This window comes from Trematomus bernacchii, unplaced genomic scaffold, assembly GCF_902827165.1.
Source record: "Trematomus bernacchii unplaced genomic scaffold, fTreBer1.1, whole genome shotgun sequence".
Classification (NCBI taxonomy): Eukaryota; Metazoa; Chordata; class Actinopteri; order Perciformes; family Nototheniidae; genus Trematomus; species Trematomus bernacchii.
Window position 1 is genome coordinate 7,730,983 of NW_022988043.1, and position 24,032 is coordinate 7,755,014.

The 24,032-nt window shown below is 40.8% G+C and overlaps 2 protein-coding genes across 7 annotated transcripts in view; one reads left to right on the forward strand and one right to left on the reverse strand.

Moving 5' to 3' along the window:
* On the forward strand, positions 1–11,663 carry rab3c (RAB3C, member RAS oncogene family). Of its 2 annotated transcripts, none has more exons than XM_034118503.1 (5): positions 1–154; positions 1,807–2,031; positions 6,332–6,450; positions 8,947–9,071; positions 9,298–11,663. In XM_034118503.1, exons 1-5 carry the CDS (start codon positions 137–139, stop codon positions 9,486–9,488), a joined length of 678 nt encoding a protein of 225 aa, XP_033974394.1. In that variant the 5' UTR covers positions 1–136; the 3' UTR covers positions 9,489–11,663. The 2 variants fall into 2 exon arrangements, with proteins under 2 accessions (XP_033974394.1, XP_033974395.1); XM_034118504.1 differs by lacking the exon at positions 1–154 and adding an exon at positions 554–732.
* A 2,125-nt stretch (positions 11,664–13,788) lies between these two features.
* Positions 13,789–24,032, reverse strand: part of pde4d (phosphodiesterase 4D, cAMP-specific) — a 174,422-nt gene continuing 164,178 nt past the window's right edge. For all 5 annotated transcript variants that reach the window (XM_034117982.1, XM_034117981.1, XM_034117983.1 and 2 more), the window contains 9 exons: positions 23,042–23,135; positions 22,591–22,766; positions 22,344–22,442; positions 22,066–22,230; positions 21,645–21,744; positions 20,113–20,267; positions 19,896–20,018; positions 17,967–18,149; positions 13,789–17,608 (listed from right to left, as the gene is read on the reverse strand). In XM_034117982.1, coding sequence (XP_033973873.1) covers positions 17,024–17,608; positions 17,967–18,149; positions 19,896–20,018; positions 20,113–20,267; positions 21,645–21,744; positions 22,066–22,230; positions 22,344–22,442; positions 22,591–22,766; positions 23,042–23,135 — 1,680 coding nt within the window. In that variant the 3' untranslated portion in view covers positions 13,789–17,023. The remainder of the gene's footprint in view (positions 17,609–17,966; positions 18,150–19,895; positions 20,019–20,112; positions 20,268–21,644; positions 21,745–22,065; positions 22,231–22,343; positions 22,443–22,590; positions 22,767–23,041; positions 23,136–24,032) is intronic.

Consider the following 24,032-nt stretch of genomic DNA (forward strand, 5'->3'; position numbering starts at 1 on the left):
GGCGCCTGCAAGACCAACCGAGAGTGACGCAAAAAGAGAGGCCATTATATTAGCTTCCTGAAGAAAAAAAAGAGGAAATTATACAGTCCAGCTGGGAGTTTATTATAGCTGGAGTGAATTCGAAAACAGACACGAAATGGACTTGTATGGGAAGGTAAGATGTGTGATTTTATTGTAAGACCATGGAGAGATCCAGAGGGAGAGAGATAGGGACATGATGAAATGGTTAAACCTTAGACCGTGGATATACCGTGCAGTTAGCAGAGGTTTCCATTTGTTGCAGTTTCTCTTGGACATTGTGTGTTGGTGATGCATATTTAATAACGAACTACAAAGCTTTCCCTGCGCTTCCCGAGTATATTACACAGCTGCTGACAGATGTGTTGCGCTTAATGCTGGGTAATGTAGTAGAATCTATTATTTGGATGCCCTTCGAAACCGTGAAAAAACTACAACCCCCATGTTTTGGACCATATCGCTTACGTCAGAGAAACGCATGACACGCACTTTCCTTTGCTCGTGCTCATCTCACGCGAGGCAGCCTCGTCAGCTCGGGGGCGCGTGCCATATCCGAAGTGGAAGGGACAGCTCCCAGGTGCTGAAACTGGTCGACGCTCACAGAGAAAGAGACACAGAGGGGGGAAAGACCAACGCCTGCGATAGACACAAATACCAAAAACCGTATTTGCAAAACAGGGGCAGATACAGATAGAGCCGAGGCCTTCAACACAGGTTTGTTCACTCAATGTCCTTAACGCGTTTCGGTGCTCTCATTTATTAATAGTTATGTGGAAGAATGTCATGAATACATAAAATGACCTCTTGCCCAGAATTGCTCGAGCATTAGCATGTAGCTTCTTGCTCAGCTATACCGTGTAAATTCATATTGGATCTTTTGTTTTTGATCGTGGTGTGCGTAAATACCAGCATTGCATTGATATTTTAAAAGAGACGTCCTTACAGATGCTGCATCGGTGGTATTTTTCTTTCATACACGGAAGCGAACATACACCCGGTGCAGGATCGAGCTCCGGCATCTTTCATAACCACTTGGCTACAAGGAGAGCTCGGCTGCCCATGTTTGGTCTTTAAGCGCAGTGGCTTTATGAAAACATTCACCTTGGAGCAAAGATGACTGTGCTCTTGACATCTTGTTCTTAGTCGCTTTGTCCTCTGACAGCACGCAAATGCTCGGTGTAAATGTGTTTTTTTTGGAGGTGAAATGTGCATTTACATTGTAGCCTACAGTAGCTCATAATAAAATGGAAGAAAATGTAATGGCTGGTGAAATTGCCTTGCTTTTCTCATATGAAAGCTATTTTGTAAATATGTAAGATGGAAACATCACACACTTTTAATTGTAACATTTTAACTGGCAAATCTACGTTTTAGTTTGACATATTTTGTTCAAATACAATATGGGTGTGTTTTACCAAGTATTAGTACTTAATCTAATTCATGAGCTTTTAAGGGAATAAGGGCTATAACAACATTTAACCAATCAGTTTAGCTATAGAAAAGACAAAGTCAGGTCTTTAAAATCCTGGTTATCTAATACTCATCAATACAACAGCTTGCTGCGTTGGTCATGCTGATTTGTCTGACACAGCCTTCTGTCACTGATCTGTTCTGATCTGGGGCCTGCTCAGCGAGCCTGTACTCTGTTTATAACATCCACATTAAATTGAAAAACAAATATTGTGTTTATCATAAGATTATAAGCAGCACAGCTCTGAAAAGCTTCACAGTAGCTCAAGGTGAAGCTTTGAATAAATTCTTTTCAGCATCTCTTTTGTGTTTTTGCAGATGGCTGCCACTCAGGATGCGAAAGGGAAGGGAGAGGGGGGGGACCAAAACTTTGACTACATGTTTAAGCTGCTGATCATTGGCAACAGCAGCGTAGGCAAGACGTCCTTCCTGTTCCGCTATGCCGATGACGCCTTCACTTCGGCCTTCGTCAGCACAGTGGGAATCGACTTCAAAGTGAAGACTGTGTACAAGAATGACAAGAGGATCAAACTGCAGATCTGGGTATGAAATATTAAATTATTTAGAAGTTAGCCACAAGATGTTTGATTCCTGACCATACCAGATATAAAACAGTGGATTAAAGCTATTAAAGATATGTTACTTTTGCCAGTCATTGGCTAGTCAACACAAGATGATTTCTTCCTTATTTGCTGTTAACTCTTGAATAACCTGCCAATTCCACATTAATCTTTCTAAACTCAGCATGGGATTTGTAGATTATTTAATAATGCTAATTTATAGAAGGAAGAAAAAACGATTTTTAGACTACATTATAGCAGAATACATGAAGCATTAACTGTGGGTTCCTTTTCATGTCACAGTTTCTTTCGTCATGCCAACCATGCACACATTTCCATTTAATCAGTGAAATGGAGATAATTTGCATGTTGAAACATAGCTAATGTGTGGAAGATATCTTTTTCCTGTTGTCCTCCAAGGTCTCCTGGAGGACTACCTCAACTCTGAGGGGCTAGGGGCTCTTCAGAGTCTCCCTCCCCCTCCATTCTCTGTGTCTTTGTGTTCCTGCAGAGTGACTCCCTGTCTGTAAAACACTGTCAATCTCAGCCCAGAGCTCACGTTCCCCTGACCCCTGCCCATATCTTTCTCTGTAGATCAATATATTTCAAAGCCTGTGACAGGTTGGGACTTGATCGTTGTATACGGGCCATTAAAAAGTCCTCCTTATACAGGGTCACCTTTGCATTAATTCCTTTTTTTTTTATATCTCTGAGTAAAGTTCATCCCTACTTGTTATGATTGGATACACTTCCCTTTTCATCTCTTGTTTTTCCATTATGTTATGTACACTTCATTCAAAGTTTAGAAAGTACATTCAAAGCTAATCCTTTTGCTTTCACCACTCCACCTTTTTTAAGGTATATATAGATAGGTTTGTTAACATTAAAATACCTGGATGTCATTGCAAGCTATTTAAAAAATATATCAGTTTATACAAAAAAGGAACTTTGCACTCATTAAGTGATGTTTTTCATAAATCTTATTAGCCCATGTTTAATACTAGAGTTTGGATTGTAGCCTCTACAAAACAATTGAAACATTTTTTCATTTCTTACTCTTACTTAAAAAAACATGTCACCTCAGCTGTGTGCGCTTCAAGAGCTGTATTGTGTTTCCTCGGTTTAACACACCAGGATGTAACATGGAGACAGATGGAAGGCTTAACATTACTGTCAGGAGACTAGTAAGTGCGAGCTTGTCACACAGCGGGAAAAAGCAACACCTTTCTTTGAATGTGTGGGGAACGAATGTCTGAGGCTGTTTAATTAGGAGTTCATCTGAGCTGCAGAAGCAGATTGTCTTGTATCTCTGAAATAGTGCAGGGATAGATATGTCAAAGACCTTCTCTTTCACTCTATTTCTTTTTTTTTCTCATGTTTTGTTTGCTTTACCAAATGGCAACTTTCCTTCAGAGATTTAATTATTTGTTGTTATGACGGTTGTCTTTTGCAGCAATTAGCCATCCCCAGACATTTGGTGTTTGCTAATCACATAAAGAGGCCAAAAGAAGCAATCCAGTAGGATGGGAAATCTAGATTTGAACAGTGGCTAATTGGGATAATGTGTTTTCATCATCAGCAAAGACAAGTATTCAGTAAAGCCCCTGTCACACTGTCCCGAAATTGACACCAGATGGACACACGATAAAGGAAATGTTCAAATTCGGCTCTGATCGTAACAACATCGGGCCATTCGTGAGGGCATCTTAAGCCATCGTATGACCGCCGGTGGAGTTTCTCAGGCTCCGGCAGCAACTTTGTGAGCGGTGGCAAAATCTTTGGCATGCCAAAAAATTGCCGAAGGACCTTGCGAAGGTTCATTTTCGTGTTGAATTCGTGTGTCCATTTTGCCCTTCGTAAGGCCATCGTGAAGGCATCTCGTCAAATCGTGTCATCTTCGTCTGATCATCGGTGCCATCGGGCATTTTTCGCCTCACGAAGACAATACGAAGGAAACAAGAAGCTGCCCGATTGAAGGCAACACGACTACGTGAAGCCCTCGCAATGCCGTCGTGTAGCCATCGTATTATAGTACGATGACATCGAGATTGCATTTATTGCACAACAAAATCATGTAAACATATTATGTTAATAATCCAATTTGTGTTCTGTGAAACTGAAAAGGATATTACATTGTTTTTGTTACTTTCGTTGCAGTTGTATGTCTTAAATGTAATTTAGGTTAACTTCCTGTTTTATTTAGATGCTTTTATTTTGAAGGCGAGTTTACGCTGTTGACAGGAAGTTAATCTACATATAAAGACGGAGAAAGTAAAGAATAAAGTGTATGTTTAAATGTTAGCACCCCCCGAAGAGGCACAAGCTCTTACGTTGAGTCTGGATACATTCTAAATCATCAGTAAAGTCTACGACCATATTTTCGTGTGTGGTTCGGGTGCCATCGTGTGGCCTTCTGTAGGCATCGTACTTGCTTCGGCTGTTACTTGGCTGTTGACCAACGTCGGGGCCATCTTCGTGCGAAGTTCACAATTCCATATTCGTGTGTCCATCTGGTGTCAATTTCGGGACAGTGTGACAGGGGCTTTAGGCAAAGGATTGCCATCCAATGAATCTGTCTTTATTTGTCCTAACTGGGCTAAATATGAGCTCAGACTTACAGTAAGTGATGGCTATTAGCTATTGACATTGTGTTAGTTTCACTATTTATCTGCAGAGAAATAAAAGTGTCAAAATGCATCATAGAGTTGTGCCCGTTGTCATATTAGACTGAAGTGAATGAAGCACATCACTGAGTGCTGCCAAGATGAGCCTTGTGAAAGTCTTAAACTCACTTTACTGAATGAAAAAGAGTTGAGGCGTGTGCCAGGCAGCACTCTCTGCTCTCCACTCGAAGCAGTCAGCTTCTTGGATTGATTTCTAGTGAGCTGCAGAGTCAAGCGAAGCTTTTCAAGGAGCTCCAATTTGCGGGACTCAGCATTTTAATTCTTTTTCCGTCCTGTCTTTTTAACTGAGAATAGGCGAATCTGCTCACAGTAATAGCCTGGAAATGCAAAGGTCATTGAATCAATAACCTACTGAAAAATCACATGCTGAGGTTAAAACAGCATTCAGATAACTTGGATATACTGTCCATACACCCATAGTAACAATACAAATAAAATGGATTAAACACACTATTCAACCTTTTATGCAACTCCACAAACAATGCTATTTATACAACACACACACACACATTAGAAGCAGCCATTAAAAATGCAAACATTCACGTGCACTTTAGGTGTTATTGTACACCGACAAAAGGTCCTGGCTGTGTGTGTGTGTGCCGACGCTGGGCCGGCTGTGAGCTCTGCCTCTGTGAAGTGAAGGTCAGAGCTGTCCTCTGGCTATAACAGGAACACTGTTGCAGCCATGTGCACACTGACTGAAATAAAACCCACTGTGCTAAATACAATCCAGAGATGCCTGTCCAGCTTCTGTTTAACATCAGCCAAGTGGAGCAGCCAGAAGTGCTCCATCATGATCCACAGAAGCCTGCAGACACATTTGTTGTGGGTGGAACCACAGCACAGTATAAACAGGAAGGACATCATTGGGATTCATTATTATATACCTTATCAAAAAACATGAAATGTACTGCTCACAGCCTCATTTCTCTTCCTTCCTCATGGACACACTCACTTCAGAACGCCTTCATCTTTCTGCATTGGGAGCTATTAGCATTTTCATTGACATCTAGTAGCAAATGCTGCAGGGGGAGCTTGTTTCCAGGGTAATCTGTGTACAATGTACTACTCATCAAATGCTGTGTAATCACTTGCTTGCTTTGCCTTGGAGCAATTAGTTCAGCCTTATCATGAACAGCAATCATTCTCCCAATGTTGAAATAATTTCATCTCTATTTTTAGATGCCATGCATGAGCTGAGCTGTGAGTACTGCACCATCGAGTGTTTAACAGCTGAGCGAGGAGAGGAAAGAATCAATCACATCAGCCAAAACTGATTCAGTGTTTTTTGGCATCTCATCAATGCAAAGCCAGTGAGGCAGTGAGCATAATGATTATGTACACATCAAACACAACAAACAAAGCCATAAGTAAATCTAAAGTGTGGAACCTAAATTGTGCTCGGATTTGACCTGAAGAATCTCTTAGTACTGTATGTATAAATAGCTGCAGATTAATTATCTATGTGGCTTCTCATTTATCATTATGGACTTGCATATATGTGCTTTGCAGGGTCATGTCAATGTTGCCGAGGCTGACAGTGTGAATAACAGTCAGTGGGCTAACAGCGGTGCTAAATCATGTTGTGTGTGTGTGTAGGACACAGCTGGCCAGGAGCGCTACAGGACCATCACCACCGCCTACTACCGCGGGGCCATGGGCTTCATCCTCATGTACGACATCACCAACGAGGAGTCCTTCGGCGCTGTGCAGGACTGGTGAGTTCATGTTGGGCTGTTTATGACAATTTCCTTCTAAATGTAAATTGTAATATCTGTATTCTTTGGAATATATTGTACTATTATGAGAATCAGATTAACAGTAGAAGGACTTCCTGTTTGTTGCTATAATGCAATTCGTTGATATCATGCCGACTTGATATTGTACATGGTTTGTCCTTTTTTCCAAGACAAATCTGAAATGATCCCTAACAGATAGCGCCCTTCCCTCTCTCCCTGTTATGTGACAGTGTTGTTAGGTTTTGTGCATGCCTCTTTGTCAGGCTTGGAGATCTGAGGGAATCTTGTCAAGGTCATGGCGCTCGTCCATTCATGAGTCACACACAGAGTCTGCAGGCTGAAGAGCAAGTCTGAGCCAAGCCTAAATGTTGTTCATTATGATGCATCCGTGTCTATAAAAGGACTTGGAAGGCCACGTTGAAATGGCTGCAAAAACCAGGTTTCTGGGTTAGGATTGCTGCTCTAGAAACGAGCAAAAAAAGCACAGCACAACAGCCAGGAAGATTTGCTGAAACAAAGAGGAACTTCGATTCGAAATATATGTGGTTAGATTATTTTACACTTCGACCCTACACATATGTTGTGTTAAGAAATGTGGCTTATAACATGAGGTCCTACAGCTGCTGTATCTATCTCAGCCGAAGGAGACTATAGGAGAAAAAACAAATCCTCATTGCCGTTGACACTTGACCTGCATTCCATATTTCTGACAGTCAGTATTAAGGCCAGTGTCTACTCGGCCCTCATCACTGAACTAGCAGCGCTTGACAGCTGCTTCAGATTGCACCTGTCACGGTTAGAGCAGCTGCATTTATAGTAAGCACATACTGTTTTCAAAGCCTGGTGTTCTTTCGTTTTTGGTTGTTTAAGGTCAGGGTTAATAGTGAGATGCTGCACTTTTATTAGCTTGAATTATCTACATCATCTGCCTGATTTGTATTGATATAGATTTCCAGTGATTAAGAAGAGTCTTTTTGTAAAAGAGATTGAAGCCAGACCCACCTATTAACCTTTTATGGCCTCTTCGACACTTATGGTCAGTGTGTACTGTCTGTGGTGGGTATCTTAATGTATTTAGCCAATTGTCTCATGGCCAGCATTCATCTGAGAGAATGACCTGTGTGCTTACCTAGCAGACAGTGTGCAGATCATTCCGCTGTGTACAAGAGAGGCCCTTTTTACCCTTCATTTAGCCACAATTCTCCTTTTTTGCCTTTGCCACAGGGCTTCAATTCTACTTTCTCTTTCCCTTGTTCCTTGTGACAAGGTTGTAGAAAAAAAGAGGTTGCCATGGCAACGTCTCCTTCCCCGACCGACTGTGGCTGAATTAAGCCTGTGACGTGCTCATTTCCTGCCTGTGACCGAGACAAAACAGGGAAATATTGTAATGCTGACATCAAATGTAGGGCTTTAAAGAAATCATGCAAGTGAAGTGCTACGCTACACATAAGACATTTTATTATGGCAACAATCTCCAAGCATTTACTTTCCATGTTGCTCTTTTCCTCTGTTCTCCATAGACTACATTGTTCCAAAAAGCATGAGTCAATCTTATCTTTTATAGGCTGCATATGCAAACACAATGTTTCTCTGACAGAGCATTATGAAACACTAAAACAAGTCAGAAGTGGACAGAGGGAGGAGAGCCAACATGATGCTGCTCTCTTCCTGACTCCTAATGTCTTCCTCTCTCTCTCTTCCTGGCTCTTTCTCTGCTGTTTGCAGCCCGTGGTGCATTAGCTGCCCTACTTTTAGTCAGACTGCAACACCACAGGAGATATTTGTTCCCTAAATGCTTTCTCAAAATGAGTTTGGAGGTTAGAACAGTGTGGAACCTCTCCAGTGATTCATTTAATTATTGTTGTTATCATGCTGGAAAATGCAATGCCTCATTTCATGAACTGTATCTAGCAAATAATGAACTCATTTCCTGGCCTAAAGTCTAAAGACACAGTCCTCAAATATTGATTCACTCAGTAATAAACCAACGTTTCCCATATGTCGTGTCAGTGACTAATACCTTCAACACATACAGTTCATGACTTACCAATCAGAAGTTAGCAGGAGCCAAAGAATAACATCTAAAGGAAAGGGAGGAAAAGCAATGTATATGACAAATATCAATGACTCATTTGTAGAAAATAGCACATTTGAACCTATATCTGAGAAATAATGACATGTTTTCAGCACAGACCAGAATTGACCTACTTTTCCACTGCTGCCATCCGTGACTCATATATTACATTTCCCAACGCCAAACACAAAGTGATGGAATCATCGTTCATGCCCGCTCCAAATAGGAATTTCTCATTACGAAAGATTATCTGCAATCTTTTAGGATTTGCCACATTTTAGTATCTTTTAGAATCCTGTCCAACAAAACGTTTCACAAAAACGATCCTGAGATGATGTCTAAGAGCGCAGCAACAGCATTTATTTGACTGTGATTCAGTTTCTTTCTTTTTTTGCGTTCAGGTCAACCCAGATAAAGACGTACTCGTGGGATAATGCGCAGGTGGTGCTGGCTGGAAATAAGTGTGATATGGAAGAGGAGAGGGTTGTGTCAGTGGACAATGGCAGACTGCTGGCAGAACAATTGGGTAAGCCTTGGAGCAACATTTAACCCTAATGCCTTTTGGGTATTGTACAAAATACTGTGATAGGGATGCATGTAATGAATTAATCTGACAATAAAGTATTAATGTATCATACAATACTGCTACATAGAAGCAGCTTTGTTTCAAATAAAGATCATAGCTTTTCCTAAAACATATTTTTAGTCTGCCCTGTCTTTTTCTCACGTTACTTGCTCTCCGTTTCTTCAAGGTTTTGAGTTCTTCGAGACCAGCGCCAAGGACAACGTCAACGTGAAGCAGACCTTTGAACGTCTCGTCGACCTAATTTGCGACAAGATGTCCGACAGCTTGGACTCGGATCCGGCCGTCACCACAGGAGCTCCCACTGCCAAACTCACAGACAGCGCTCCGCCCCTGCAGCAGTCCGGATGCAACTGTTAGTGACGGGTGTCAGGAAGCAGAGGCAGGGCAGCGCAGGTCCGTCAGCTGGTAGAGTGTGCACAGTTTTGTCCTCGCTTATCACTCCTGCTAGTGCTGCTTCCTCTGGACTACAGCTCAAACCCTGTTTAGTAGTAGAATTACAAAATGCCGTCGTATTAACTCTTAACTTTATCACCTTATATCAAGAGCAAATAACCAGACAACCAGACATGGCTATTGTAAAATGTGTAATATCACAGGATATCTAGAATATAGAGACACAATATTCTCATTCTTCAACTAGTTAGTATGGTCATAAACCAAGTATGTTTCATAATGAGGGAAAGACCTTTAAAATATTTAAGACCTAGAATAATTATAAATGAAGGAGTGAGTCAGTGAATGCTTTAATTTTTATTTTTTGTACATGATGTATTTTCCTTTTTATAGAATTATTTTGTCTCCTAAAGCTGCCAAATCCATGATTTAGTGCACTATAGGACGTAGCCACTTTCTTTTGTGTAATGAGTGTGTGGCTGTTGTGTGACTGTACAGTAAGTGAGTGTGGGTTTGCATGAGTGTGAGTGTTATCTCTGAGTCGCAAATGAGTGCAACTTTGTCATCTAAAAAAATCATCTACCTTGGATAAAAAAAGTGTCCTTTTAGCATCTCCCACACGGCCTCTGTAAGTTCCTCTGTCATGCTAACTTTCTGAATGAACCCAGTACGTTTAATGTCGATGTGAGTAGTATTCCACGTTTTTGCTGTCTGTAGATGTGTGATTTCCCTGATAAGTATAGCTGTAAATCGTAAAAGCAACTATTCATATGTGTTTAGCCTCTAAGATGACCCTTTATAGTTTGATGCAATGAGCATGCTGCCAAAAAAATCTTATGTGCTGTTTTATCTAGAGATAGAACCCTAACATCCTCGACTTCATATAATAGCAATTATCAGCATTTCATTTAACACCAATGTCACACTGACAAGGCACCGCACAGTGTATGCTATACAACAACTGATCAGCTCTGGCATGGAATAAACAGCCATATAAATAAAAAAATATTGTTTAATTCAGCATGCTAAAATGTCATGTTTGAATCTGAGTAAGCTGCGTAGAAAACATAGATATACAGTAGTCCAAAATATGGATGAAGGCATATACAGCACTGCAGTGGTCTTAAACTTAAGTCAAAACATTGCTGAAAGCCTTTCAGTTCTACTCTACAATAATTTAAAAAACACATTTGTGCCAAAACAAACAGTTCCTTTTAGCATCGTCAGTTGTTTGTTGCATAGTTGAATAAAAACTCCCAAAAATTGCATGTACCAGTTATCTATGTAGATTTATATAATAAGATAGTGTATATATCACTCTGTGTTACAGATTTAGACGCATCATCATAGCACGTGCTGTGAGATGCAATGGGCCAATAAGTGCAATATTTTATGAATGAAACCCTGTACATAGTTTCTCCTGTGCTCGAGTACAATGACTCTATCTGCAGTGTGTGAGTGAGTTTGGTCAGAAAGGCTCTGAAACTGATGTACAATCTCTTTACAAAAAGTGAGTGTGTGCTTCATGGTAATTGCAGCCTCTGAATGTGTGACTTAGTGTGTGTGTGTGTGTGTGTGTGTGTGTGTGTGTGTGTGTGTGTGTGTGTGTGTGTGTGTGTGTGTGTGTGTGTGTGTGTGTACCTGCCATATTGAACTGACAAATTCCGTATTATGGTGTATTGTTTGTGTATACCTTTTGTACAAATGTATTCACGTACTATATGCTGTTCCTGCTAACTGTTGGGTGTTGATTGATCTTGTATTATCATGTCAAAATGCAGTGTTATTGTGAAAGATAGTCAGGGAGATATCTTAGTCCATGCCATATGCCATTCTGTTGTAATTCTAAGAAAAGGGATACACAAACAAGTTCAAAGCATATGTGTGTACAAGTGCTTTGTGCGTGTGCATCTGTGTATGTATGTGATATTATCATTTTAAGCCAGTAGCCATGAAATAAATTATTGTATTGATCTCCGGTCAAGATTCATTGAATAGAGGAATAGATCTGTCACTCTGGTCAAATGTCATTTTAGAACTGTATGACTTTACATATAACTGAATATATATGTTTCTCAGAGTGCAAGCAAAGTAAGATGTATGTTTTTCAGATTATAGGAAATAAATCAGATTCTATCAGTGGGTGTCCGTGTTCTCTTTCTCTGTCTCTGCTGACGCTACAGGAGTATGAAGGAGGGCAGTGTGTGTGTGTGTGTGTGTGTGTGTGTGTGTGTGTGTGTGTGTGTGTGTGTGTGTGTGTGTGTGTGTGTGTGTGTGTGTGTGTGTGTGTGTGTGTGGTGTGTGTGTGTGTGTGTGTGTGTGTGTGTGTGTGTGTGTGTGTGTGTGTGTGTGTGTGTGTGTGTGTGTTGCTGCCTTTTGCTGTCTCTGCAGCGCTGACGCCTCCTTCCATTCGCGGGCAGTGACCGCCACCTAGTGTTGGACATTATACTGCACTGGCCTCAAATGCAGTGATGGAAAGTACATTCAAATACTGTACTAAAATACACATTTGTATGTTACACTTTATATACTTCACTACATTTGACTTTTAACTCCTCTTCATTTATTTGACAGCTATTTTAATTAGTTAATCTACAATGAAGTGTTTACCAAAAATAAATGTCTGTACATTAAACTACCCAACAGTACAGGTACATTGAGCCTAAACAGCATAACAAATGCATTTACATATTTATGCTTCAGTCTAATAATCTAACATTCAATAATATGACACCTGAGTTGTAAATATATTTACTCAAGTACAGAAAGTACTTTGAAGATTGGTATCTAAATGTTCAGTTCATTTTTATGTACACTTTCCAACAATTCACTCGAATGTTATCATTACTCCTCTACATGTTAATGTTACAGTTGTAACATGCAGCGTAGGTTTTATCCCAAAAGTATGACATTACATTTGGGCGTCAGACAGAAGAATATTTAAAATATTTATTTGCAAAAATTAAAAGGTCAATTTAAATAAACAGAGCCCGATGACCGAGCAACGGAAAGTACAAAATCAGCAGATCAATCAATTTATCTTTGTCAAAATAAGATGTCTGTATTTGACCAAAATTATAATTAATACATCACAAAGTAAAAGATCATAACACAGTCCCATTACCAAAAAAACGTAAACTCAAAAGATGCAAAAACCAAATATGTCAGTTCAAATAATAAAACATGAATTAATTAAATAACAGACCAAACCATGGCGAGAGTGTGAATGAGTATGTTAAAAGTTTGTATTGTCCTTTTACACTGTGAAAGTAGTCCAGTTCAATTCCAGTGCAGTTCAGGTGGATATGTGTATGAAATGTATGAATGGAGAGTCCGACCGGCTCAGAGTGAGGTGAGTGGTTGCAGGTTTGTAGGGTTTTAGGTGGAGGAAATGGAAATCTCTAAAGAGGCAGAGACACTTAGCTTGAGGTCCAAGCAGGCCAGATCACAGATCAGATGCAGGTCAAAAGATGATGTTTAAGATTGAATTGTTTCATCCCACCAGCTCCTGGCTTCAGCTAACTTCCAAAAACAGCCTGGTTGACCGGAAAAAGTCCTCCAAAATCCAACTTGGTGCATAAGCCGGATCAGATTCCACTTCTTTCTCTTTCAGTAGTAGAGTGAGACCTCCTCTCCTCCACAGCTCTCAGGCACCCCCCTTTGTGATCAGCGGAGGAATATTTCTGTAATTTCGTTATTTTTGTTTTTATTTCCCCCGTCCTTATACAAACATATTCATATATCTGAATGCAGTGGTGTCACCAGAGAGATTTTTCAAGTTAAGAATCTGAATTTCTATTTTTGTGTCAACACAATTGACCAGCTTTCTTGTTAATATGTCAGGAGGAGGCATATTGATCACAACTGATCATCACATACAACATATTTTAGTATGTCTTTAATGCACGATATCTTTGATTGGGGATGAATACAAAAAAAAGCTATTATAAATTAGATATACAAATGAAACGTGACAATACATGCCAATCACAGTCTTTTTTTATTTTATCAAGGCTGTGGTGACAGCAATCTTCCAAAATTGTAATAATATAGATCTATGTATCATGTCAATAATAAAGAATATTTAGAGCAGAAGAACAAGAAAACATACAGATTGGCTTTGGGTATGAAAAAAAATGCCAAAACCCAAAACAATGTTTTTGAAAATGTTCTTTCAGGCTTTATTATGTTTTCTCTGTGAAACAAATGCATGGTGTATGGTATGACCCTCTGAAACAATGACACGAAGAAACCAGTGAGTAGGCAGAATCAACCCATGCTTTTATTTAATCCATTGCATATAAAAACTTTTTTTTCATTATTTTCATTTGTTTTTTACATAAAGTTGTATGATCTACAGTGCTATCCAATAGACTGCAATTAACAAGGAATCCATTAAAATAACATTTTAATTGTCCTGTGAAACTTCCAGACAAGTTGGCATTCTAAAGACATAACCCAAAAAATAATTGTCCTGAAGACCTTTTTTTAAGTTACAGTTTGTGTTTTCCTTTCATACCATAAAAAATAGAACACATAATGATAAAAGAACCCACTGTTTCCATTGGTCCAGGGCTGTTTAGAATCTACAGTATGTGTGTCAAAATAAGTGTCCCTGTTTTTGGACAAAGATGCACTCAAAACCCCTACCCCAGCCCACCCCCCCAAGCCCACCCCTCACTACAGAAATATACTAAACCCTTCTCCCGTCCAGGCAGAAAGATATCAGTGGTTTTGGATATTGCAAGTCATGTGAGTGAAAGTGTGGGCCGAGCATAGATAAGCAACACACCGTCAGTGTTTCAGCCATAATTAATGCAGCAGTGGCTGAACATGCAGATGTGTCTCAAAGACTCTGTGCTTTGTAGGCTGTGGTTGAGCAGCGGGACACACTCCTGTTGCACCCCGTTCAGTGTTTGTAGCTGTGACACTCCCACACGCATGGAGACGACACTGCAGTACCTCTGCACGGACAAAGTCACTCCCGTATCGTTTACATCCCAGCGGGTGTGTCACAGTGAGTGTAGTGTCAGGGCGTAAGGAAATGCCAGTTGTTCACACCAGGTCTACAGCAAATACGACTCTTGGACATCCGGCTTTAGGCCACACATCACTCAGGGAGTACATCTATGGCTTGTGATTGACCTGAATCCTGCACAATTTGACCCAGGAACACATTTTTGATAGATAAATATGTGTTTGGCTGTGAGAAAAAAAAGCAACATTTTCAAACTCACAGCAGGAGATCGGGCCAACCCAAGCCAAAAGATCCACTAATGCAGCAAAAGAGAACTAGGAAATCAAATAGAAAAAAAGGCTAAAGTAAATGACATGCTTTGAATTTAAGGCACAGCCCATGGGCCAAGGAACAGTTTCTTTAAAAAAACAATTTGGCTTTCCCCCTCTCTTCACTGAGCTACTTCTCAGGTAAGCAACATGTCCATGGATCTTTTTTTACACCAAAGCTCATCTGTTATAAACATTCTCTCAACAAGAGGTACGTAATACAGCCACACCATCACCAAAAGGGATGATAAGAATCGACCATTTACAACAAACGGCATTATGATAGTAATAACATTAATAATTATATATTATATACAGCACAATAAATATATGTTTGTAAACAGCGATAAAACCAGAACATTTTATTACAGGTAAGGGCATTGGGTGAGGATGAAAAAAGAGGAACAAAAAACTTGGCACAAAATGAAAGATAAAATTAACGTTTGAAATGACGAACACTTGTTAAAAAAAGCAGTGTGCAGTATTTCAAGTGTTTTTTTTCGTTTTTTTTACATTTGTGGGTTTTCTATATTTTATGTACACAGAGAAATAAAAGGGATATTTGAGTATTGTAACTGCCAAGCCTGCACTGTGGTCTATGCTACAGTCAAACATTTACTGTACCACCTTTATATTGCAAAAAATACTAAAAAAATAAAAAATATACCAATAAATAATAGCATCAGGTGTTAAGTGAAAATAAAAAAAACATGAAAAAAAGAAGCAAGTCTTGGACGAGGTGTAAGACAGCACTGGTCTAGCCTAAATATTCATGAGTGAGGGGTTTGGCGAGTTGAAACATTACAAATATTAAAGTGGTGATATATGAATATATCAGTGCATCAAGAGTATCTACGTAGAGGATCGTCTTATCTGAAGACTATGCAACGGAGCTGATTGTCTTGTCGAAAACAAAGACAGCAACTGGGTTAATTGTGTTGGCAAAATGAAAATAAATGAATGCCGCTGAATAGAAAATGAAGTGAAGCTGAAAACAAGCAGCTGATGGTGATAAGTACATCACTGTTAATGAGCAAAAGAAAAGAAAGGACAGTAAAAGCTTTCATAACATTGGTATAAAATCACCCCAGTAGTTTTTACTCACCATTACTACAGTGTTTCTGTATACTCCAAGCACTAATCAAGCTTCTAAAAAAAGGTGCTTTTTGTATCAACTACAAAGCATTGCATTGTCTCAGGATGTGTTCAAAAGAACTGCAGGCAACAATAATAAAATATAAAGGCTTCATCCAAATTTCAATGAAAGTAAAGCATACAGTAACGTCCCGCCTCCTTCTCAGTGAAAACTCCCACCAAACGAATAGTTGTAATGAATAATTTCAAAGTTTCACTCACAGGACTAACCGAATATGGGTATAGTGGCATGGTAATAGTAGTTTAAATGCTATTGGAGCAAGTGCAAACACTCCTAATGTAATCCAGCGGTGAAGATACCCCTTCAAAACACTGAATATCTGTGACACATGTCTTCCCATTGGTTCTCTAATCCTCTCTGCTAACAAAACAAAGCCTAGGATTGCAAAAGTAAATACTAGAAAATATCTGAATCTTACATACAGTACGATACAAACATTAAAGAGGTCTAGGACAGCATCTCAGCTGTTCAGATTTGAGCTTTGTATCAGTCAGGTTTTCAAGGAAGACTTCCACATCAGAAACGTGTGTCCCCGTGTGCTGCAGCTTTCATCTCTGTCCCGTCGGGTTTTCAGCAGAACGGCAGCATATAATGCCTCCTAATTCTCAGAGGGAGGGAGTGACCTAACCGAGGGGGAGATTCTCCTTGAACACACTGATAACCACAAGTATGGGCACTTGATAAAACACAGAAATACTGCTAAACTTTCAGGCAATGCTGAGCCGAAGCGGAGGGAAGGAAAATGTGATATTATGTATGGTGTGAACAGCTCTGAGCAGACTGAGAGCTGCTAGTCCATGTTCTAAACCTAAGCCTGTAAAGGGGAGGCCTACAAGAGAAATAAGGACACACCACTTTAGTACAAAGGGGAATGGAGAGGAGTTTTCCTGAGTGCAAAATAACTTGAAGAAGTACCGGTGTCTGAACGAAGCGGACAGGAGGAGTGGCCAAGGTGAAGAGCAGCGCACGCTTTGGAACCATAAACAAAGATGTATAAAAAATACAGACAAACTCCACGAAACCCAAAAAATATTCTATAAATAATCATCTGTCATTACTAAGAAGAACAGTTAATCAGCTGCTGTCCAGACACTGCTATGTGTGGGGGGGGCTCCTCTTTCTCCCCCTCCTCTGCTACCTCCTCCTCCACCACACAGCTTTGTGTGCAGGGTGTCTCCCCCTCTTCCGCTACCACCTCCTCCTCCTCCTCCTCCTCCTCTTCGTCGTCCCCCAACGGTTCGTCCAAAGGAACCTCTGTAGATTCAGAGTCCTGCGTACAGAGTGTTTTAGAGTCAGTGCAGCTGTTTTCCTCGTCTTCATCCTCCTCCTCCTCCTCCTCCTCATCATCCTCATCTTCTAGATCCTCCTCCTCCTCCTCCTCCTCCGGCTGGCTGCCGCTGTCTTTCTCAGTGTCCGACTCCCCGTCCTCCTCCAGCGTGAGCTCAAACTGGAACTTGTCACCTCCTGGAGGTCTCGTTCCATCCTCGGGATCGTCCAGGGTGGGGGAGGGGCTTGCGGGGATGGTGCTTGAATACCACTCCCTGTTGTCCTCCAGCGTGTCCAGGATGTCCTGGGCGTCTGGGTGCACCAGGTCCGCCCACGTCTCCCACAGAGGGTGGACGATATAGTCTATAAAACCCACCTACATGGGGGAAATGGGGGGAAATAGGTCATTCAGTGTGTGTCTATTAAATCTATTTAATATTCCATTCCTTACACACTTAATGTATATATAATATCCTGCTTTATATTTTGTTACAGTACATTTGTATTTCAACATGTATCGGACAAAATCATTTTCAGACAGGTTTTTATATAAATGGATCAGGACAAAAAGTGAGCGAATCTTTTTTCCTGAAACGTTCAGAATGTCTTTACACAGAGGAGAAACATGTTTATGTATAAAAGACATGAAAAAGTGGATTTTGCATAATAGGTGACCTTTATCTTATCTTATCTATGCACATTATGCATGTATAGCAGATGTGTGTGTGTGTTACCTGGCTCTTTTCTACTGAGGCGTTGTGTTTGTCACACATGGGGCTGATCTCCATGCCCCTCTCCCTCTCTCGGTCCCCCTGGGTGAAGAACTCCTCCATGATGCGGTCCGTCCACTGCCGGTACAGCTGGAGAGGCTTAGTGGGGTTACTCAGATCTGCACAGTGCACCATGTTCTGCAGAACCTGGATATAACAAATAAAAGGTTAAAAAAGGGGGAACATGCCAGCCACATGTTGCATGATTTAGAGCAGAGGGGCACACAAGGGCTCTCTCAAAGCATCAACAATAGAGACTCTTGCAATCCTGTACAATAAACTTGTACAAAATAAACACTATGTGCATTTTGTACGGCGCTATAATCACTTTAATGTCGAAAATACTTCCTTCTATAAATGTCCTAACCTATATTCTTTTAAGGTAACAACACTTCAATGCCATCTACAGTATGTCCCTTAGTTTACTGAAAATACTGCTACTCCATTTAGCCATGGTTGTGTACTTATTTGTCTTTATTTTTGTGTGCTTTACTTTTTTATTATTTCATGTCTCTTTTTTTTGCAGTAACACTGTACATTCCCTGCTGTGGGACTAATAAAGGATTTCTGAACTAAAAGGCTAAATCATGTGATTTTAATTAAATTGTTGGTAAATAGATAATTGGTTAAAGAGGTGAAATACAATACAACTGTTGTGTGGTTTTAACACATGGAGTTCATCTTGGTGAACTTTGATGCAACTCATTTGTGGCTCTGACAGAAAATGGAGGAATTTGAGGATGGAGGAAGCTGTGTTGCAAGTAATCAACACATTTAGCTGTGTAGCTTTCTAAAATAACCAAGAGGTACTAATGATGTATTTTTATACAGAGGTGACATTTGTTTAGAAGCCCAAGTTAATCAGAATATTTAAGGGGACCGCAGTAAGGATGCTCCGATCAGGGTTTTTGGGGCCGATCACCAATCGCCGATCACCGGAATCAGAATCGGCCGATACCGATCGCAGGGTGCGTGGGGGCTATGGGGATCTTCCATTTCAAGTGTTCTATTGTGAATTGTGTAGCAGAGTTTCTGTTAGCCGGTAATTACCGGACTATGACCGGTAATATATGCTGATGTTTAAAACTCAGTTAATGGGGCTCATTTTAATATTGCTTCAGTTTATAATCGTAACAGATCGAAAAGTTCAGATTCATTTTTCAATAAATGATGCGCTTCCACAAACAACAAACAACATACTTATTACATTCAAACAAACTACTTATAGTAGGCTAGATGAAGTACATTATTCAAAAGTTTACATTCACTTTGGTTATTAACAACGGAGAAATAAACGGAGCCTCTCTTTTCCTCTCTCTCTCTCTCCTGACAGCCCGTCAGTATCAGACTCATGCAGCTCGCTGATCCAGTAATGAGTGACCCGACAATGAAGAATAAACATATTATAACTAGATTAGCTTGTTCCAGAGGTAGATGAAATAGCTAAGTGTGTTAGTTCTAACTTGAAGTGTGTGTTTTGCTCCGCTCACCGGTCCGTCACAGCGGGCGGAGCTGCGGCTGTGATCCGGTGAAGCTGCGTGTTCTCCGTCAGCTGATCGTGATCTCTGATCTCTCTCTCTCTCTTTCTGCTTCACACACGTTGCATATAGCTATTTTATTGTCTTTTTAGGACACCTTGAAAAACTACCAGACCGGTGAAGCCATTTTGGCGAGCTTGTTTTGCCGCGCACAGAGAAAAGTCTCATGTATTTTGCATCATCTGATCGGCTCTCCTGATCGCCCTTTATAGAGAGAGTGAATATTGGCCGATAATGATCGGCGGCCGATCGATCGGAGCATCCCTAGACCGCAGTATTCTTTGAATATACATGCACATCAGCCAAACAGAGTGGCACACATCTTGTTGTGTCTGATGGTGAACTTAGTCCTGACCTGTATCCTGTCTGAGTAGTTGTCCAGCAGCAGGACACCAGAGCTGGTCACCTTCTTGGTTTCAACCATAGTTTTCAGATCAGCCAGTAGATTCATGTGCTTTGACATGTCTGTTGCTAGCACCTGGGAATTATTGGGAAAAATCATTAGTTATCAATACGAGAAAAAGGTGATGTAATGACATATAACTAATTCGACTTCTTATCTTTTCACTTACAATGTCAATGACCATCTTTCGCAGTGATTGTCTTTGTTTTTTGGTCAAGTTTTGGAAGATGTCACAGTTCTCCTCTTGTAGAAGTTTGAAACCGACTGCTAGATGGTGGTTTTCCAACACCGACGAGTCATTGTACATCAGCGCTAGCTCCGAATCTGCAAGGAGGACACCATTGATCATTTATGTGATTGTTCAAAATTGAAATAACTTCTAAAACCATGAAATTATCAGAATTTTTCCACCATGAAATATGTAATTGCTTTGCCTTGATTATTTTGTAACTCAACAAGGTCAAACTTTTCAACAGAATAAGGGATAACTATCTGCTAAAAGGCCTGTCCAAATGTATATGTGCTGCGGTGACGCCTGTATTATCCATCACTTGCTCTGTGAGAGACATAAGAATCCCCCAGCATGCTTTCTGCTCAGAGGCTTCCCCACTCTGCGTCATTTGAAGGTCCTCTTGCTGTATTTAGATTTTCCATTAAGATGCATTAGTCTTGGCCTCAGTGGAGCAGATGAGCAGAGGGAGAAAGGGGATCCTGCTCTGTCGCTCTGTGGCTGACAGAAGATCAGTCCTAACTAGGATGACTCACACTGCCTTTCCTTCAGGGAAGACCCATTTGGGCTTATGGGAAGCACAACACATTTTGTGTGTTAAGCGTGTGGGACTATGAAGTGTCTTTTCAGTACTCATATGGTATTACTAATACCCTTATGCAACATACATATTTTAAAGTTTAAGGCGATCCTCAGTGCATGTAAACTCTGTTTGTTTGCGCTTTCCTCTACATTTCCAAATCAAGGCCTTGTTTGTGGCCTCTCCGGCCGGGGGCGAGTGAGTCTGTGAAGGCAGAGAGACATCAGAGGTTCAATCTCTGGCTCGAGGACACTCCAGATACCAGCTCAACTCCATGAACCCTGTAAGCCTACCAGGCTCCGTTCACCCATCAACATCACTGCCCTCAGTAGTATCCACTCATGCAGATAGTTTAGCTGCTTATTTCTTAATTTTAAGATATCTTTGTCTCTCTTTGTTTGTCTTTATCTGTCTTTTTGTAATGAGTACGACCTCGTTAACCCAACAACATCATTTAAACCACAAAGATTTCCTATGCAGTGTGTTCTACTACATCAATATATTGGGGACATTTATTTTCTCATTAAATCATGTTAGTTTGAATTATGTTGTGTTACAAGGAAAGGGTATTATTGTGGACGACATTGATCACACCTTTGAACTCCTCTTTCTTGGAATCACTTGTCAAAGCCATCACATACGACAAAAAAAACCAACACAAATTGCTTTTTCCAGTCACGTACAGTAAATATGCATCATCTGCTAGGATGTGTGTGCCAGGCTACAGTGTGTGTGCCAGGCTACAGTGTGTGTGTGTGTGTGTGTGTGTGTGTGTGCATGTTCCCACCTGGGGATCAGAGTGTGAGTGTGTGTTGCTGTCAGTGAGTACGCACTAATACGCACTGCTGAGGCGCTGACGTAGCTGCTAAGCCAGTGCCATATTTAGACTCACTGGTGTTGATGAGGAACTGGTTGGAGACACCAGGATGGTCCACGTCGTGAATTGCACTGGCAAAGATGGCAGCTAGGATCTCAAGGTCTGTGAATACAGCCTGAAACAAAAGAAGCAGGCACAGAGGGGGAGCAGGGAGGGCATGAATTAAATTGTTGGACAAAAATATCCGTGCAAGTAAGAGCCATTGATTGGACTTTGAGCAGGAGTTTGATGGAAGCTGATTTTAGTGTGGACATCTGCTTGGGCATTCATGTTTATGTCTGTGCAAGTGTACATTGACTGTGTGTGTGTGTGTGTGTGTGTGTGTGTGTGTGTGTGTGTGTGTGTGTGGGTGTGTGTGTGTGTGTGTGTGGGTGTGTGTGTGTGTGTGTGTGGTTGTGTGTGTGTGTGTGTGTGTGTGTGTGTGTGTATGTCTCACCTCGAGGGCAGGGGTGGATAGCAGCACGTGAGTTGACTGGGTGACGTCAGCAGCATGAATGTTGTTATGGTAGGCCACATCACCATGGTAATGGTCTTCTAAGGTCATCAGGTATGTTATAAAGGTGTCAAGAGGGATTTTAAATGTTTTTAACAAGTCCCTCTCCTACAAACACAATAACAGGAGATAGAGATCATGGTCAAAACTGATTCAAGATTCAACAAGCATTCATTTTGTATTAAACGATTAAGAAAAAGGAAAGCAGAGACGGCCCTTACCTGGAATATTGTGTACATCATGACTGTCAGTGGCCTATTCCCAGAGAACTCTGAGACTTTAAAAACATTAAGGCCCCATTTATTCACATGCTCCAGCTCCTGAAACAGGAATTATAGACACAATTAGAAACAAAACATCCCATGTTATCCTTCTGTTCTTTCCTTATTATCAGAACTACCCTAAAGTCAATTTCAGAGAGTGGCTGCATTTATGCGAGTGTGTAACGTATTTCAGTAGTTTGCACACCGTAGCAAGTTCATCCTCAGTTTCCGTTTTGACTCCAAAGCGAGCGATATTAGAGTTTGTGAGGCTGGAGGAGTGTTGCAGCTTTTTCACCCCACTGATCTGAGACATGGGCTTGTTCTTTTTCTCCTTCTCCTTCTGCGTCTGAGGGGTAGGCATCTCCACTTCATGTTGCTTGTCTGGGGTGACGCAGTGAAACAACATTGGCAAGTAAATATGAGGATGGTGAATAAAATCGTTGTTGTTTTGGGTTAATGTTGTTAAGGTTCAACCAGAAAGTTAAACAAGGTTTCAGACAAAAAAATGAATACTGCATGTGTTTTGCCAAGTAAAACATATGACACCACAGGCTGACGCTGACGCTTGGCACCACATGATTTTCATCCGTCAAGCATAAAGAGATTTGTTTGTTTGATTTTTTTAACCGGTGAGTCTATCATGTGTCACAACTCACCGAGGAAGGTGCTGGAGATGAACTCAGACACCTGGTTCCCAGAGCGGCTCATCTCTGACAGGTGAGTCAGCTCCCTGTTCAACATCCTCTTGAACTGAAAGAGGGACACACGCACACACACAGAAACACAATTTTAATTGTACCGTAGAGCCATCATACACCTACACTTATTTAAATAAAGATTCCCAAATAATGCAAGGAAATGGCAAGCACCATTCAAGAGCCAAACACACTATGCTCATTTGACTGTAACAGTACCCTAAATATATTTGAGGCAAAACATGAGGCCGTGAACGGAAAACCCTTGAAACACATTTTCAGGATGGCAGTGAAGAAATCAAATGATTTAATCGGTATGAACTCTCCTGTTGGATGCAGCTGCCTGCAAGAGATTTGCAAACATTTCCAATCACATCACAAGAGCCAGACCCAGGTACGTCACCATTTCTGGTTTAACACTTGACACACAGCAGCTCAAAGGGTTAGGGATCAGGGAACCCACTTTCCTATGTCCAATTTCAGTTTTTCTCTGAAGCACTGCCTGCTCCTCCCTGCCTCCCCCTCACCCAATTCTCTCTTGTCTCTTCTGTGTGCCTAATTGAAGTGGCAGACACAAATGTAGCTCCAGGTTTTGATTTAAGGATCAAACTGATTGACTTAAGGGAGAATGCTTGAAATCCGGGATCTTCCAAAGTGAGTTACGAAACGAAAAGACAAAAAACGCCACTGCATTGTGTAAATCATTCTGGCTTTGTACCAAATGCATAATTTATGTATATTGATTAAGTATATATATATCAATATTGATCACTTAAAATAGACCATTACAACACTGCAGAATGCTTACTGCGCAATTGAGTATTGACATTCTATTGAATAACACCCACAGGCATTCATTAGGTGGCTTTTTAAAATGGACACCCAAGAGGCAAAGCACCATCTGTAGCGTGCTTTTTTCAGCTAATAAGAGCCAATAGAGTAGAAAAGAGGC

Coding starts and splice junctions, on each gene's coding strand:
- rab3c (XM_034118503.1), top strand. Junction 2,032..6,331: donor GGATCAAACTGCAGATCTGG/GTATGAAATATT, acceptor GTGTGTGTGTAG/GACACAGCTGGCCAGGAGCG. Junction 9,072..9,297: donor ACTGCTGGCAGAACAATTGG/GTAAGCCTTGGA, acceptor CGTTTCTTCAAG/GTTTTGAGTTCTTCGAGACC.